The sequence below is a fragment of the Trichoderma harzianum genome (genome assembly GCF_003025095.1).
Source record: "Trichoderma harzianum CBS 226.95 unplaced genomic scaffold M431scaffold_13, whole genome shotgun sequence".
In the NCBI taxonomy this organism is placed as follows: Eukaryota; Fungi; Ascomycota; class Sordariomycetes; order Hypocreales; family Hypocreaceae; genus Trichoderma; species Trichoderma harzianum.
In genome coordinates, this window is record NW_020209261.1 from 989,943 (window position 1) to 1,005,808 (window position 15,866).

The 15,866-nt window shown below is 47.9% G+C and overlaps 6 protein-coding genes across 6 annotated transcripts; 5 read left to right on the forward strand and 1 right to left on the reverse strand.

Moving 5' to 3' along the window:
• Positions 1 to 275: 275 nt before the first annotated feature.
• M431DRAFT_485682 (hypothetical protein) lies at positions 276 to 1,714 on the forward strand (the record flags this gene model as incomplete). Its single annotated transcript, XM_024916311.1, has 3 exons — positions 276 to 676; positions 744 to 1,136; positions 1,222 to 1,714. 3 exons carry the CDS (start codon positions 276 to 278, stop codon positions 1,712 to 1,714), a joined length of 1,287 nt encoding a protein of 428 aa, XP_024770665.1.
• A 1,635-nt stretch (positions 1,715 to 3,349) lies between these two features.
• On the reverse strand, positions 3,350 to 5,149 carry M431DRAFT_541035 (glycoside hydrolase family 88 protein; the record flags this gene model as incomplete). Its single annotated transcript, XM_024921088.1, has 4 exons — positions 3,350 to 4,060; positions 4,113 to 4,317; positions 4,371 to 4,845; positions 4,919 to 5,149. 4 exons carry the CDS (start codon positions 5,147 to 5,149, stop codon positions 3,553 to 3,555), a joined length of 1,419 nt encoding a protein of 472 aa, XP_024770666.1. The 3' UTR covers positions 3,350 to 3,552.
• Positions 5,150 to 5,707: 558 nt separating this feature from the next.
• M431DRAFT_485684 (hypothetical protein) lies at positions 5,708 to 7,594 on the forward strand (the record flags this gene model as incomplete). Its single annotated transcript, XM_024916312.1, has 1 exon — positions 5,708 to 7,594. One exon carries the CDS (start codon positions 5,708 to 5,710, stop codon positions 7,592 to 7,594), a length of 1,887 nt encoding a protein of 628 aa, XP_024770667.1.
• Positions 7,595 to 8,799: 1,205 nt separating this feature from the next.
• Positions 8,800 to 10,482, forward strand: M431DRAFT_19751 (hypothetical protein; the record flags this gene model as incomplete). The annotated part of the gene is made up of 3 exons (XM_024913281.1): positions 8,800 to 9,022; positions 9,082 to 9,307; positions 9,363 to 10,482. 3 exons carry the CDS (start codon positions 8,800 to 8,802, stop codon positions 10,480 to 10,482), a joined length of 1,569 nt encoding a protein of 522 aa, XP_024770668.1.
• Positions 10,483 to 10,923: 441 nt separating this feature from the next.
• M431DRAFT_19752 (hypothetical protein) lies at positions 10,924 to 14,144 on the forward strand. Its single transcript, XM_024913282.1, has 7 exons — positions 10,924 to 11,169; positions 11,235 to 11,312; positions 11,365 to 11,960; positions 12,011 to 12,216; positions 12,271 to 12,291; positions 12,341 to 12,715; positions 12,771 to 14,144. Exons 1-7 carry the CDS (start codon positions 11,007 to 11,009, stop codon positions 13,873 to 13,875), a joined length of 2,544 nt encoding a protein of 847 aa, XP_024770669.1. The 5' UTR covers positions 10,924 to 11,006; the 3' UTR covers positions 13,876 to 14,144.
• A 399-nt stretch (positions 14,145 to 14,543) lies between these two features.
• M431DRAFT_511856 (hypothetical protein) lies at positions 14,544 to 15,838 on the forward strand. The gene has a single exon (XM_024919749.1). It carries the CDS (start codon positions 14,584 to 14,586, stop codon positions 15,802 to 15,804), a length of 1,221 nt encoding a protein of 406 aa, XP_024770670.1. The 5' UTR covers positions 14,544 to 14,583; the 3' UTR covers positions 15,805 to 15,838.
• Positions 15,839 to 15,866: the final 28 nt, after the last annotated feature.

The following is a 15,866-nucleotide window of genomic DNA, read 5'->3' on the forward strand; positions in this document are numbered from 1 at the left end:
TACCGTCCTGCTTGGAACCAGAATTAGGGGCAGCCTCGAGCCTGCAGACATGGGTCAAGAATAGAATGAATCAAAGTACCAGCTACTTGTTCAGCTTTGCCAGGCGTATTGCCGCTAGGCTCGCTATTTGCGACGCTTTTAACACGTCCCACTGTGGTTTTATCTCAGGCGAATTTTGTCTTATGACAACCTTCATACCCGTGACACCTGTACAACCGAACGCAGGTGTCACTGTCAGCATTGAAAGAGCATAGCTACGGTGCACGCTTCTCACCATGCTGCTTGCAAATCGGTTTGGCCGGGCCACGATTATCGCTGGGGGCACCCTTCTGATATCGTTGCTCTTGGTGATACTGGCTCAGAGTGCCGACCTGAGATCACATCTCCCTAGCTCCACGTCAATATGGCCGGCTAAGGAGTGCTCTGCGTCGTCTTTGGGCGAGAACAGAAGGAACATTTCTTATGACCTAACGACGCCACCTTCGGTCGGATGTGAGGACATTGTCAACGATCTCCAACAACGACTCATCCAAGCATATACCAAGAGTCTGAAGGGTGTTCGATATGCAAACATCTGGGGTTATCTGGAAACGGAGAACAAGGGCGATGCTGCCATTTGGTCTGCCCAGCAGATTCTCATGAGCATGCTCGGTATTGAGATGATGGAGGCATGTCGGTAAGACTTGACACCAGCATCGATTGTGAATCATTCGTCATCCTAATCTATTCTCTCCGCAATACAGGTTCGTTGACAGAGACTGCGACATCGGGAAATTTCGCAAAGTCCTTGAAGAGCACCGCCCTCATTCGGCCATTATCATGGCAGGTGGCGGCAATTTCAACGACTACTACTGGGAGGACCAGCCTTCGCGTATGAAGATGATTGAGACCTTTACCAACGTTTCTATCCGAGCATTCCCCCAGAGCGTTTACATGACCAACCCGGAGCGCATCAAGGCGACCGAAGAGGCTTTTGGGAAGCACAAAGATCTGCAGCTTGCCGCACGCGATCAGCCCAGCTACGACTGGCTCGACAAGACATTTGGCAAGAAGGAGGGAATCGACAGCCATCTCGTGCCAGACATTGCATTCATGTGGGGGAACCGATCCGACTTTCGAGTCAATGGAAAAAAGACGTGAGTATTTTGTCTCCGTTGCGCCGCAGGCCACCCCAAGTATGGCTTTGACGTATTCTGACCATCGCTTTCTTTCAACATATAGACACGATATTCTCATCCTCGCTCGAAAGGATGCGGAAATTTCCGACGGCGACTCGTCCGACATTGAGTTTGGAGAAGGCGAAATGGACCTCGGCGGAAGCATCGGCAAGGTCACCTACCAGAAGGTCGACTGGAAATTCACCCACACGCCGGACATCGACCCGCCAAAGGCCCGTGATGAAGCCAACGGCACACCGGCACCCAAGCGAGAGAATGGCAAAAACCAGCGTGCCTGGGCCAAGGCCATTGCCGGATTCGAACTCCTGGGCTCTGCTCGCTTCGTCATCACCGACCGTCTTCACGGCCACATTCTGTCCACACTCATCGGAGTTCCCCATGTTCTCATGGACAGCAAGCTGGGCAAGAACCTCAACTTCCACAACACCTGGACACGCGACTGCGAATGCACAAGGATTGCCTTCTCCATCCAGGAAGCATTAGATGTCGCGCGCTTGTATTTTGAGAAGGAGAAGATTGCGCAGCCGCAGCATTAGCCCGTCTTTTTTACGTTAATCAGAGTCATGCATGGGTAAACATAGAGCAGGGCACTAAAATCTTGTACGGTCACAAGTGGCTGGTTTTTGCTTGTTTCTCTTTTCATCTTGTTCTTGTACCATAATGTCGCAGAGACTTTGATTGGGGAATTAATGAATAATTGGCGTACATGCTTTATTACGATAGTATATCTTTTCAGCATCTGTTATCCATATTCTGTGTCTGAGACAATACCGCCACTACTACATACCGCTACATTGTTCATAGTCTTTGAGCGCAATCGGTCGCGTGAACCTCTTCTGTTTCACCAGTACTACCTAAATTAACAAAATCTCCGGTAGCGAGGGGAGTGGGCTGTGGCGCCTTTGCGCTAGGATATTTGAGCGGGTTGCACCAGCGCAGTTGACATCGTTAGCCCTGTTCTTCAGAGATCCAAGACACATTAGCCGGGCTAGGGTAGGGTAATGATCCAGTGGGCCGAGTTGTGTTCCCAATATCGGAAGCGTGGCTGCTAATAATCTCTGAGCGAGATGGAATGTCGTATCTGTGTTACTCGTCCAGCCTTATGCACTGGCCACTTAAAACTTAGATGCGACTTATTATCCGATTACGAAGGGACACAAACTTGTGACTTGGCTCATCGATACACCAAAATACTATAGAGTAGATAACCATAGTTCAAGTTGCTGGGTCATTTTGGGGGTAACTAACTGTAATATGCCTCAAAGAGCAGGAGACTACAAAGATTAGCAAGAGAACTTATTTCCCCCTTTTTTCTCTTGGCATCACAGACGCCAAGAGCAAGTCGTCCCCCGCTTCAAATGAGTCTTGAAGTACTCCATACAACCCCATAACACCCAGCTATCAGCGGGGGGAAATTGGGAAACTCCACGCCTCGCTACAGACTACACTAGGCGCAAATGCGACTAGTATTAGCTTCCACTCGGGCCAGGCACCAGGGCAAGTTGTCGAAGTCAGAGGTTGTTGAAGAAGAGGTTGAAGAATTCTTTTGACCGTCATATAACAAGTTAGGCAACACTAGTATGAGTTTACTTTCCATGTGGGATCTAAAACTTGAGATTGGCCAAGCATGATTCCGTACGAGTACAATGTTAACAGCGAAATAAACAAGTCCATAAAAGGAATTAGTACATAACCACAACGGTGCCTTTCTAACTGGCTTTACCATTGTGAACAAAAAGTTTTCCACTGTCTACACGCGCTATCTTGCAACTCACACAGGGCGTTATGCAGCCCCAAGACGAAATTGTTGTCCACCTCCGCCTCCTGTCTCCGTGCCTTAGTTTTGCCAATATCCTATGTGGCATACATCCCGAACTTGATCTTTTTAGGTGCGAGTAACTGTGAAGTATGCAAGGCGCAGGGAGCTCCGGTATGAACCTTTGCAAGAGCATACACTACTCCCATCAGCCATTACCATTTTGCACGGTGATTCTCGATTCAATGGGAATTTTAATTTGCAGTCGAGGAAAGTCGGGATAATAGAAAAAATTAGCGATACTGGAAGAAAGTAGCGATACTGGAAGAAAGTGGCAATAATGGAAGATGGTTAAAGAACGAGGTGTCTATTAATGTACCAGGCGGTAACAAGTTCAAAAGGTTGGGAATATTTGCTTGATCTTAAAAAGTCGCAAGTCTTCAACGATATCTCTATGTCCACCAAGGAAGGCAGACTAAACAGCATCATCTATCCCCCTCAAAGCCATCTCTAGTACCAACGATCGCAAATACATTAAGTTTCATCCACATTCTTCCCTAATACAACCAGATAAAGACTCTATTCTTGTGACCAAGATAGAAATGGGGCTTGTTCCGTTTACACCATACCCATTCTTAATAGCTTGTTGCCAAACTCCAGGAAATAATAGTCGGCGTATACTAAACCGTGATCGCTGTATCTCACAAGCGCATATTCGTTATTGTTCGCTGTGGCATGCTTCAAGACGCAATCAAACGTAACTCCCTCAGCTCTAATGTTAGATTCCGCATCGGCGACCAGTCGCGATGGCTCAGTTGCTTGACACATGTCTATGGTCTCACTTGCGATACGTAACGCGTCGTCTAGGTATTTTGACCCGTCTCCCAGAATCTGATGTAAGAGCAAAAGGCCGTTGGCAGCAATCATGCCTGCAGAAGAGTCGCGCAATGGCTCGTCCCCAACGGGCGCATCAAAATCCCACAAGGGCACATAAGGATATTTATGCGTCGCGCCTCGCAGACGCTGGAGGAAATGCTCAGACAGGCGAATAGCAGTTTCTAGGAAAACTTGGTCCTTGGTCCAGATGTAAGTTTGTGTAAAGCCTAGGATTGTCCATGCTTGACCTCTATTGAAGGATCCGTTAGCATAGTTCCAGCAGTTATATATATGATTCCTACCTTGACCAGGTTGAATCGTCACTGTAGCCCTGATGAGTGTGCTTTGTTTTAAGAGATCCATCACGAGGATCGATATTGACTACATGCCATGTTGAGTCGTCCTCTCGGATCAAATTCTTTCGAACAAAATGGGCATGGTTTGTCGCAATGTCAATGAGACGCTGATCCGACGTCTGATGTCCTGCGTAGAATAAAAGATCCATGTCTTCTTCCAGTTAGACCTGTAATGATCTGCCCATCTTATTGCTGTTGACTTACTGCACATGCTGTCCACAATCACAAGGAAATTAGTCTCCTTGTCAGTGATGGAGTACCTCTTGCTGATAGATTTGTCCCAACTTCTGACAGCTTTCATTCTCTCATCATAGCGAGATGCCAAGTTATTAGCAGCCGTTATCACAGAAGCAAGGCTCTCATAGTTTCCCGTCAACTCCCAATCTTGCCGCAAGGCAGGCTGAGTGATGAAGCCAAGGTCGTGGGTATTAGTTCTCTTGGCCATCTGGTGGAGAGGAGCCGACCAAGCCCGACACAGCTTGAGCAACTCAGCATGAAAAGCAGAGCGGTCTACTCCCGGTAATGGCTGATACATGGGATACTTGACACATCTCTCTAGGATGCAGTACAGATTTCCAGGGAAGAAGCCGCACGTCCAGAAATTAACTTCTTTAGTGTTGTACTGCCCTGGTGTCTCGCCGTCTTCAGGCGCCCATTCAGGGTAGTCGGCAGGCGCTTTCTGCTCGCGATGTTAGAGCTCCATTTTCCAATTCCATATTGAGAGCACTAGGGAAATTATGCGAATAGCTTACACCGTCTTCTAAGCGCTCTGATGCGACTTTCCACAGTTTTGCACCGATAGCTTCGGAATACAGTCCAGCAAGTCGAGTTGCTAAATGATTAGGACATAATGTCTTGCTAATGTGCGGTTTTGAATCCTCCATCGACAATACAGAGGGTGATGTGGGTAGGCTGTCTTGACTATCGTGACGCGACAGCCCATCTCGCGGGCTTCCTCGTGAAGAGTCTGTTGATGAAGTCATTTTTGCCACCTATAATGTCGATTCTCAACTATTTCAAAGTACAAATTATGAGAAAGTCAGGAGCAGGTCTATCTAATCCAGGAGAAGTTTAAGTTCGGAATATCCAGTCCCTCTTTGACATGTATGTATTCGAGAACAATTTGTGGTGGACACCTGGACCCATCGTTTCCCGGTCAAAACACCGCGTATGAATTGCAAAGACCACGCTCATTACGTTAATCGCCCATGCTGGCTTGTTTGTTGTATCCTCGCGCTCGATTACTCCGGCTTTCCGCTCCGGATTTGTTCTCCGACACTTTGCCCGACGCGCCGATGGTGGTGTCATCCAGCTAGCATGGTCTACCTAGCTCCGGGGTAAATGGCATCGGCCTCATGCTAGCGGCATAGTGCAGGGTCCTTGATGGAATCGTTCTCTGAATATCGCCATGAGTGAAAATGGCAGGTGTCTCTCTCTAGGCGGCTTATGAACTACTTCGCGAGACACCTTCGAACCAACCTTCAGCCCAATTTTGGCAGCAATTACGTGTGACAACGCTCGAACCAATCAGCACACGCATCATGGCAGCTCTAGTAAACGGAGATTCCAGATTCAATCCCATTCATGGGAACCCATTCAAAACAAGAGATGATGTTGCGAAGGCAGTTATTTCACTATTTGAACCTTTGTTGCCTGCTTTCTCCGAAGGAAATGCCCGGGTTCAAATCGATGCGTCCACGTCTACATGGGACCGCGCGGCATGTGATTTAGAAGGCTACGCCAGACCGTTGTTTGGGATTGCGCCTTTGGTTGCTGGCGGAGGAAAGTTTGATCATTGGGAAAAGTACAGGGAAGGACTCAAGAATGGCACAGATCCGCAGCATCCAGAGTATTGGGGACCAGTACCATCAATGGACCAAAGACATGTGGAGGCAGCTGCACTCGCATATGCCATCTTGCTCGCCCCCGATCAGTATTGGAAGCCACTCGATGATACAGTGAAGAGCAATGTTAGTAAATGGTTACTATCGAGCCGCAATGGAGAGCATGGATCAAATAACCATAAATATTTCCGAATAATGGTCGATCTCGCCCTGGAGAGTGTCGGTGTCGAAGTTGATACTGCTGGAACAAATGAGTACTTGGACGACATGGAAAGTCTCTACATATCAGATGGATGGTATCGCGACGGAGAAGACGAAGGCGATACACGCCGTATTGATTATTATAATCCCTTTGCGATGCACTACTACGGATTATTTTATGCAGTCCATCGGCCGTCAGACAAGGCGCGTGGCGACCGATTTAAGGAGAGGGCGCGAGAATTTGCTCCTGTCTTCATGCATTGGTTTGCAGATTCAGGCTCCAACATTCCCTACGGCCGGAGCTTGTCATATAGACAATGTGTTGCCGCTTACTGGGGATACCTGGCAGTGGCTGGTGTCGAGGCATTGCCTTGGGGTGTCATCAAGGGCATCTATCTACGCAACCTTCGATGGTGGGCAGCCCAGCCCATCTCTCGGCGCGATGGTATCTTGACGCTTGGTTATGCGTACCCAAACCCATTTATGGCGGAGCGATATCTATCGACTGGTTCACCATATTGGGCCATGAAAGCGTTCAGTCCATTGAGCTTGCCGGCGGACCACCCATTCTGGACGGCGGAAGAGCTTCCCATGCCTCAGCGTCCCTCAGTAGCTGCATTTCCAGTGCCAGGTCTTACTTTCATGCATACGCCTGGTCATACAATTATGCTTAACTCTGGACCGGATTCAAATAAGGCGATGCGCTTTGTACCAGAGAAATATCTTAAATTTGCCTATTCAACTCGGTACGGCTTCTCTGTCGAGAGCGATAGTCGAGCATTTGACGTCGGTGCCTTTGATAGCATGATTGCACTGAGCGACGATGGCATACACTATAGGGTTCGAGAACATTGTGAAACTGCTAGAATGGCGGGAAGCAAGATTTACTCATCGTGGCGTCCGTGGTCCGACGTTCTGATCGAAACTTGGCTTATTCCATACCCAGACTGGCATATCCGCATTCATCGCATTCAATCGCCACGGAGACTGACCACTATCGAAGGTGGATTTGCAGCACCGAGAACTGATTTCAACGCGGATAAGACTCAAGAAGACGACGGCGCCGCGTATGCGATATCTACGACTAGCGACTTCAGTGGTATACTAGATGCCTCACCGTTACCAAAGCGAGTGGCGAGAGTCACCAAGCCTCACGGCAATACCAGTCTTATGTTCCCACGCACACTTGTTCCCCAGCTCAAGGGAACAGTTGAGGCAAATGAGACTCGGGTTTTTGCTTGCGCGGTTCTTGCTGGCCCGTCGGCCAAAGAACGCTGGTCACAGCCACCCGCAGTTCCAGCACTCGATGAAGTTGAAAGAATATTCAAAAACGAGGGAATTGATATAGAGATTGTCAAACATTACTCTCGCTCAGGAAACTAGAGCAATGCTCGGAATATATCACCGTTTTACCAGTCCATCGACATCTTGGACGCGTTTCAAATAAGGCATATCTGTGCTGCTCCACAAGCAACCATGTCTCCATTCTATACTTAATAGAAGAAAAGAAAGAAATATGTTATCAATATAACACAAACCATTGCTGCTTAGAAGCATATTCATTATATTCTCGCTTATCATATTGTTTGTGGAATTCCACATGCTCTTTGGTACCGCGTACTACCCTGTAAACTAGAACACAGGGATCAAGAGCGATGTTGCCACTGCGTAGAGACGTCGCCAAAATATTATGTCTGACTATTTATTCAATGAATTACTTTTCATGCTCTAACCTTACTATTAGTTCGCAAATGTCATTATAGTTGTGAACAATATGTCAATTTCCGATATATTTTTACAAGTCATCTACAACGTCGACCCTAGTGGGCTACAATGCGCCTGGCTGAGGATGGTTGCGTTCGTTTTGCTTTGCGTCCTGGAGATTGACACTCCAGATCTTTAATCTACCGCCCCCAATACACAATTTAATGAACTGGGACTATGTAGAACGTTACCTCTCAGTTCTCCGGATGCTCGAGGATTTCCCCGTCTCACAACCTGTGGCTACGCTAGCCCCCTCCTCCCCCCGTAAATCGGGCCTCAGCTTCGGGTCTTCGGCATCGAATCCCTACCTTCGGACAGCCCCCCGGTGCATCGGCATCGCACTACTCCGCACGCCGGAGTGCTGGCACTACTGATCAGTCCACGAGAGATCTTAGCTGTTGTGTTCACAAGACTTCATTAGTCTTCTAGACAATTACAGACAATGGCTTCAATCACATGCCCCACTCCAACCCTTTTACTTGATCAAACTTTTACCCCATGGGGAAGACAGACACCATCCCCAAAGTTCATCCCGCATTCCCCAGGACACACTTGCTTCTTTACCGAGTGGCGGCAAGCGGGAGGAAGGCTTACCGGTCAGCGTTATATGTGAAGCTAGCCAGTGAGTTGGTTCGGCCCGTCTGAGAGCCTTGCCTGCGTCCCATGCTGCGTTGCTAGGTGTTTGTCTGCCAGCCATTAATAGGTCACGACTTCCTTTGTGAAACCAGCAATGTTTTAACCGACATCTGCTATCTTCATTGATCTAGGGCTCTCATCTACTGAATAAGCTCAAAGCAAGTCTTTGGCGTTCGCCAGCTTGTGCAATGTTTCACGTTAACAAAGCTTCGGTCCGCGGTGTTGAGGGTCATACCCTCCGCGAGACCGACAAGCGCGACCGCTTTTGGTGGCACTATCCTGGTCTTCGCAGTCTTAACTTTCTTTTACTTGGCTGTATTGTTTGTGATATGACCAATGGATATGATGGATCTATGCTGAACGGGCTTCAATCACTCCCGTCATGGCAAGAGGCCTTGGATCATCCGACAGGTACGAGTGACATCTCCGATTACGCTCATATAAATGTTCAATCCTAATCAAAATTTCAGGTACTCGTCTCGGTACGATTTCTAACGGCACGAGATATGGACAACTTGCCGCTCTCCTCATCGCTGCTCCCTTGATTCAATGGCTTGGACCTCGACGTCCAATTACAATTGGCTCTCTTCTTCTGCTCATCGGAGTTGCGCTTCAGGCCAGCGCCCAAAATTACGCCATGTTCGTGTTCGCTAGGTGTCTGATTGGCTTCGGAAATACGATCCAGAATACAGCATGGTGAGTTGGTGGAAAGCCATAATAGTAGTACAGCGTTGGCTAACTATCCATGCAGCCCGATCTTGGCGAGCGAGCTGGCTCATCCATTTCAGAGGACACAGATCATTGGTATTCAGAATACAACTGGCTCACTAGGCCAAATTATGGCGGCATGGATCACTTACGGAACTTCATTCATCGTTGGATCTTGGTCATGGCGACTTCCTTCGCTTCTTCAGGCATCATCTTCCTGTTTCCAACTGGTCATGTCTTTCTTCATTCCCGAGTCACCTAGATGGCTTGTCTATCAGAACCGCAGCAAAGAGGCATACGAGATTCTGGCCAAGTATCACGCTGAAGGCGACGAGTCTTCGCAACTTTTACAATATGAGATGGCAGAAATCGAAGCGGCGATTGAGGCAGAGAAGGTGCAAGCATTGTCTTCATGGATGGGATGGTTCCGAACCGCCGCTAATCGATACCGACTCTTCATCATTGTGACATCCGGTTTCATCATTCAATGGTGTGGAAATGCCTTACTGTCATACTACATTCATCTCGTCTTCAACTCCATCGGTATTACCAACAGCAAGCAACAACTCCTTCTCAATGGCGGTATCACTATCAACGGTTGGGTTTGGGGCAATCTATTTTCGCTCTTCATCGACAAGATAGGCCGTCGCCCCATGTGGCTGATTGGTATGAGTGGAATGTTTGTCGCATTCTTGTTGCTCACAGTATTCACGGGAGTCAACACAAGCATCAATTACGAGAACCATGCTCTCGGCCGGGCTACTATTTTTACCATTTTCCTCTTCGGCGTCTTTTACAAAATGCCTGGCTGTATGCTCAACTCGTACGTTGCTGAGGTGGCGCCCTTTGATCTGCGTGCCAAAGCTTTTGTCATTTCTAGCTTTGGCGATGCAGCGGCGAATATCTTCTCGGGGTACACTAATCCAATTGGACTGGCGAAGATAGGTTGGAAGTATTATATTGTTTGGTGTTGTGTTCTTGTCAGCAACTTTTGCATCATATACTTCTTTTACCCTGAGACCAAGAACCTCTCACTGGAGGAAGTTGCGCAACTCTTCGACGGCCTTAACTCTGTCGAGGCAAAGCTTCACGAAGGCGCCGAGGAGGTTGACGAGAAAAGAGGCGAGATTAACGAGGCTACGACTGCGGTTCATGTTGGATGAGTTGTTGTTGATGTAATGTTATTATATGACGATCTGAATTTTGGATCTACTCTCTCAACGAAGTATACTATTTAGTACATAGTTTTACGCGTAATATATGGAATTCACTACCTCTAACGCACACCAGTATGTATCAAATGTTGTAATTGAAGTCAGTTATCAGCAAGCTCAGTGGTGGAAATTCCTCCAACGACAGACCCGCCCAACAGCTGAGATTTGCCGCTTTTCCCCAAAGTGTGAGTGCTAGTGGTAATAGTGCCGTAAAGACTAACAATCGATGGTTAGTGGTAGTGAAGAAGCCCCCGCAAACAGCTGACCAACCTAGAAAGCTGCTTAACTGGGGTGAGCAGACCCTGCGTCACCCTGTTTCTTGGGGCGGCCAGGAACACGCGACGTGCGTGCAGCGCAACGATATCAGCATCGTCTCATGCCTTGTATGGACATATCTGCGCTTAAGCGTAATTAGGAATGCGATTCATCGAGACCATCTCCGTCGTCTTATAGTTGAGAGCAGAGACTGTAAGATGGACCAAGTTCCACGCAATATGAGAAGCCCAGCACGGTCGGCGGGTGGAGAAGACGAAGGTTCACCACACCCTGATGAGTTGCCTGCGTGCCTTTCATGCAGGAGAAGGAAGTCTCGATGCTCCCGTGAGAGACCGAGTTGCGCTCAATGTATCAAGATAGGTAATTCGGCACCCGCGTTCCTGATGTTATCTTTATGGATAGGTGATAACAAAATGTGCTCCCAGGTGCTGAATGTCAGTATGTTGTAAAGCAAAAACCTGGTATCAAGGCTGGGGCTGTCGATAGTCTCAGTCGACGACTCGGTAGGATAACCTTTATCTGCCTGCATTTTCTACAATTTACTAACCAGAGTAGAAACATTGGAGCAGATTCTTCTGGATACTTCTGGCAATACAAAAGCGAGGCTAGTTGCTTTGTTGAATGGGGATCTTGAGAGACCTATGAGAAGCGAACTCTCATCCACGACATCTCCTTCGATGGAAAGGCAACAGGGACCGTATGATGCACCTCGACATGCGGGTCAAGACTCCCTAGTCGAAACCGCCCCTCAATCAGACCATCACCGCAGGAAACGACAACGCATTGGAGATGAACAGGACCGATACTGCGATACAATTGATGATTCTTGGATTACGCCATTGCCACAATATCCGCTGTTAGAAGCAGTAGTGGAAGCTCATTTCCAGACAGTGCATCACTGGATACCGATCCTCCACGAAACGAGATTTCGAGCCAAATTTAAAGACCCCGCCCAGAGGCAAAAGCTTACCGTGCTCCTTCACGCTTTACTTTCCGCAGGAATTAAATATGTTGACTGTACGGCCTTTGGAATGAGTATTCAGGACGTCACAAGACAGATTCGCATCTCTCGAAGCACGGTGATGGAGAATGCGATGGAATCGCTTTCCATTGAGAACACCCAAGCGTTGGTGATTATTGCTTTCGACTATGTAGGCAACCGCTTCTCCTTGGTTCTGACGGAATACTAAGAATTCTCCAGATGGGAAGCGGTCACGTTCAAAAAGCATGGCCTATAATAGCTTCATTAACGAGGGTTGTTGACTACCTACAGCTAACGGTAGAGCCAGACGAGGACTCACCGAAGCAGCCTTTATTAAGATCTTTAACCGTCTTGGAAAAACCACTGGACTGGACAGATTCCGAAGCACGCCGAAGACTTTTCTGGAGTATTTTTCTCTTGGACAGGTAAACCCGCTGTCCTACATACGTAGTAATCAAGCAACTGATCAAATATTATAGAATATGTTCTGTCACTACTGGGTAAGGGCTTACGGCCACGGATGTGGTAACTACAGACTAACTTATGTAGATGGCATACGAGTCTCACATCTGACGACGTTCATCGGCGCCTCCCTTGCGGCGGAGCAATGTGGGCGAGAGCAGAGCCCGTTTCAACGCCATATTTTGGAATATGGGATAAATCGACAGCGAAAATCGGCAATTCAATATCGAGTGCACCTACAATCTATGTATCACCAAAGGTGGCGATTGACCACCCTAGCCCTGGGTCCAATGGAGATGTAGACGTCTCAAAACTTGGGGCCTTTGCGTATTGTATCGAAGCAACGGAAAATCTCAGCCAAGTCACCTCATTCTTCTTGCAGCAGAGTGTGAACTTTGGTAACCGGGATGAAGTCAAGAACTGGTTAACAAGGTTCAAAGAACTCGACCTTCGTCTGGTTCAGTATGGCCTCCCTCAATCCACTCTGTTAATTCTCACTGACTTATTTCTTCATTAGTTGGAAGATGTTCCTGCCGAAGCAATGGCAAGACTCAAACGTCTCTCGAGATGTTTTAATATTGAAACTTGACCCAAACCTGACATTGGCTCATGTATCTCACAATACTTCAATGATACTACTCCATCAACATATTGCGTACCCACCTGCGCGCTGGAAGAATGTGGTCAAGCTACCCAGCTCATGCAGTGCCGAGACATGCCACCTTGCAGCAGTTGAAACATCGTCAATTGTGCAAAAATATCTGAGGTTTATGGGGGGCATCGTTAATGCTCAATTCGCATTTTGCGCTTTTGTCGCCGCTAGGATTTTGCTCATTCACTGGCACTCCAGTGAAACTCATACCTTGGAGACCGAGTTTTTCAACCTCCTGCAGAGCTTAAAAGATATGTCGGACAAATGGCACGGATACTACACATATGGGAGCACCTTTGGTAGTGCTCCAGATCGACAACGACCCCTAGACTTGGCTGGAAGATATGCAGAGCAGCTCGAAAGTCTGCACTCCCGCTGTCTAAATGATGTGACATTCTCAACAATCGACCTCATAGAGACCCTAGGCGATGCGAGCCTGTATGGCTTCATCGAAGCAACAGTACAAACCAACTCAGTCATATCGCCCAGCGGCACTGATTACAGGAATCATAACGGCCAATCACACAGACGTTATTCATCAGGGTTTGAAGCATACCAAAGGGCTGGCGTCCCATCTCCCACAAGAGCGTCGGATATGCGTTCCAATTATCAGTCACACAGATCTCCCGCTCTCACAAGATCTTCGGCTGCGTACGGAGTCCGGGAAGTTCCACAGCCTCAAGACGATATAAGTTCCCAATCAGGAGTAGGGCAATCACCATTGGCAACGTCATCAGCTAATGCAAATATGAGGAACATGCATGGTCCTTCCATCGCTTTGATGAACGACATGAATGCCGCTAATAGCTTTCCCCATAACCAGTCAATAATAGCCGAGGAGGACGAACTAACAACCATGTCGAATATGTTATTAGGAAATCAGTTCTTGGAAATGGATCGCGTCATTTCGCTGCAGGGCGCTGATTTCTTTGCATTCGATTCTACAAGAGGAGTAGGCCTCTCTGGCTAAGGCGAACTCAGGATATAATGGACTCTCGAATTTGGAATACAGTGGTTGCGCAAGAGTGTGTGTTCAAGGACATAACGTGAGGGAGCAAATAAACAAGAAAGGATAGTACCTAAGCGTCATTGTTGCCTCTAATCGCACTATTTTATCGTCCATAGATGCCTTTTGCTCTATGAGGCTTCACCTCCGAGGGCATCTCCCGACATTTGATGCGGCGAAGGACATACATACCTAGTACTAGTAACGTGTCCGAAAGGTTAATTCAAGTCCTGCGTAATCACTCTATCGGATTTCACCATTCTTCTCGCTTGTATTAGGAAGCGCAATAGTACTGAGACGAACAATTTCCATTTTCACTGTTTCGAAGCAAAGGCCGGATCATCGGTCAACGGCATATTGCGGACTCGTTAGCGGAGAGGCATTACCCCGATGGCCGTTGTGCCGAACGGCCGATTAGCCACAGCGGACGCTTACAGAAGGTAGAGAGCCAATTAGATCCAGTCCAAGTGCGATCAATTTATCCCACTACCACCACAAAGAGGAGGTATTCAGTGGGTTAACAACGTAGTGAAAGTGAAGTGATGGAATAAATTCAGGTAGTAAGAAATTAATAAGTCAGTATATCTTGGCGGGAGGACTCAAAATAACATGCAGAAATTCCAGGTCAAATGTGACAACCCATTACCTTGAACGCAAGCATTTGACTTAAACATGACAACCCCTCAAAGTACCGCATCCCCAAGTCTCAAGACTATTGTTCTTGATGGCGAGCGGCTCATCGAGGCTAGAATTCGGTTGCAGGGCGGCAACGACGCCGTTCTAGAGAGATCTCTCGAAGTATTGAAAGGCAAAGCGGACGAATGGCTTACCCAAGGTCCATGGTCCGTCATGGAGAAGAAGAAAGCTCCCCCAAGCGGCGACATGCACGATTACACCAGCCAAGCACCTTATTGGTGGCCATCACCAACGCCGGATGGAAATCCATATGTGCAGAGGGATGGCGAAAGGAACCCCGAGGTTCTCAATTACAGCGATCGCGTGAATGTCGAAAAAGTCTTTGCTTCATCATCGGCTCTCGGCCTTGCATGGTTTTACACTGGCAATGAGGTCTATGCCAGACACGCCGCGAATATCATCAGGACATGGTTCATAAACCCACAAACCCGCATGAACCCGAATCTCAACCACGCACAGCTTATCCCATTTGCCAACACAGGGCGCCATATTGGCATCATTGACTTTTCTCAATGGTACACTACACTTCTCGACATCGCCGTCATTCTTGATAGCGGTAGTCCGTCTGGCGGGTCAGCGCCTGGGTGGCAAGTCGAAGATATGGACGGGTTCCGTCAGTGGAATCGGGAATTCCTAAAATGGTTGACCGAGAGCGAGTTTGGCAAGGCTGAGCGTGCAGAAAAAAATAACCATGGAAGTTTTACCTGTATGCTTGTGTCTGCTATTGCTCTTTTCGTCGACAACAAGGAGCTTGTCAAGCAGGAAGTAGCAAGCATTCAAGCGGACATTGATGAGACGATCAGGCCTGACGGAGCCCTGCCCGAAGAACTTCGGCGAACTCGAAGTTGGCATTACTCCAACTTTACTCTATTGGCGCTGACGCGACTCGCCATGGTGGCTAAGAAAGCTGGCGTGGATCTTTGGAACTATAAAGGGCCACAAGGACAAGGAATCACCAAGGCTATTGAGTATATAATACCTGCCGCAACTGGCGACGAGACATGGCCATATGAGGAGTTTCATTTTGAACGATACGCTGCTGCGGATGTTATTCGCGCCGCAGCTGACGCCGGTCACGAACGATCGAAGCAGGCGATTGCCAAGATTGAAACGCCTGTGGTAGATTTGTGGCCTTTGAGACCTGCACCCGAACAGCTTGAGCCTGTGAAGGTAAATCCGAAACATCTCACAACATAGCTCTATATCCAATATATTTACATGTAACTACGAGGACAGTAACAAGTGTCTATGCAATCACG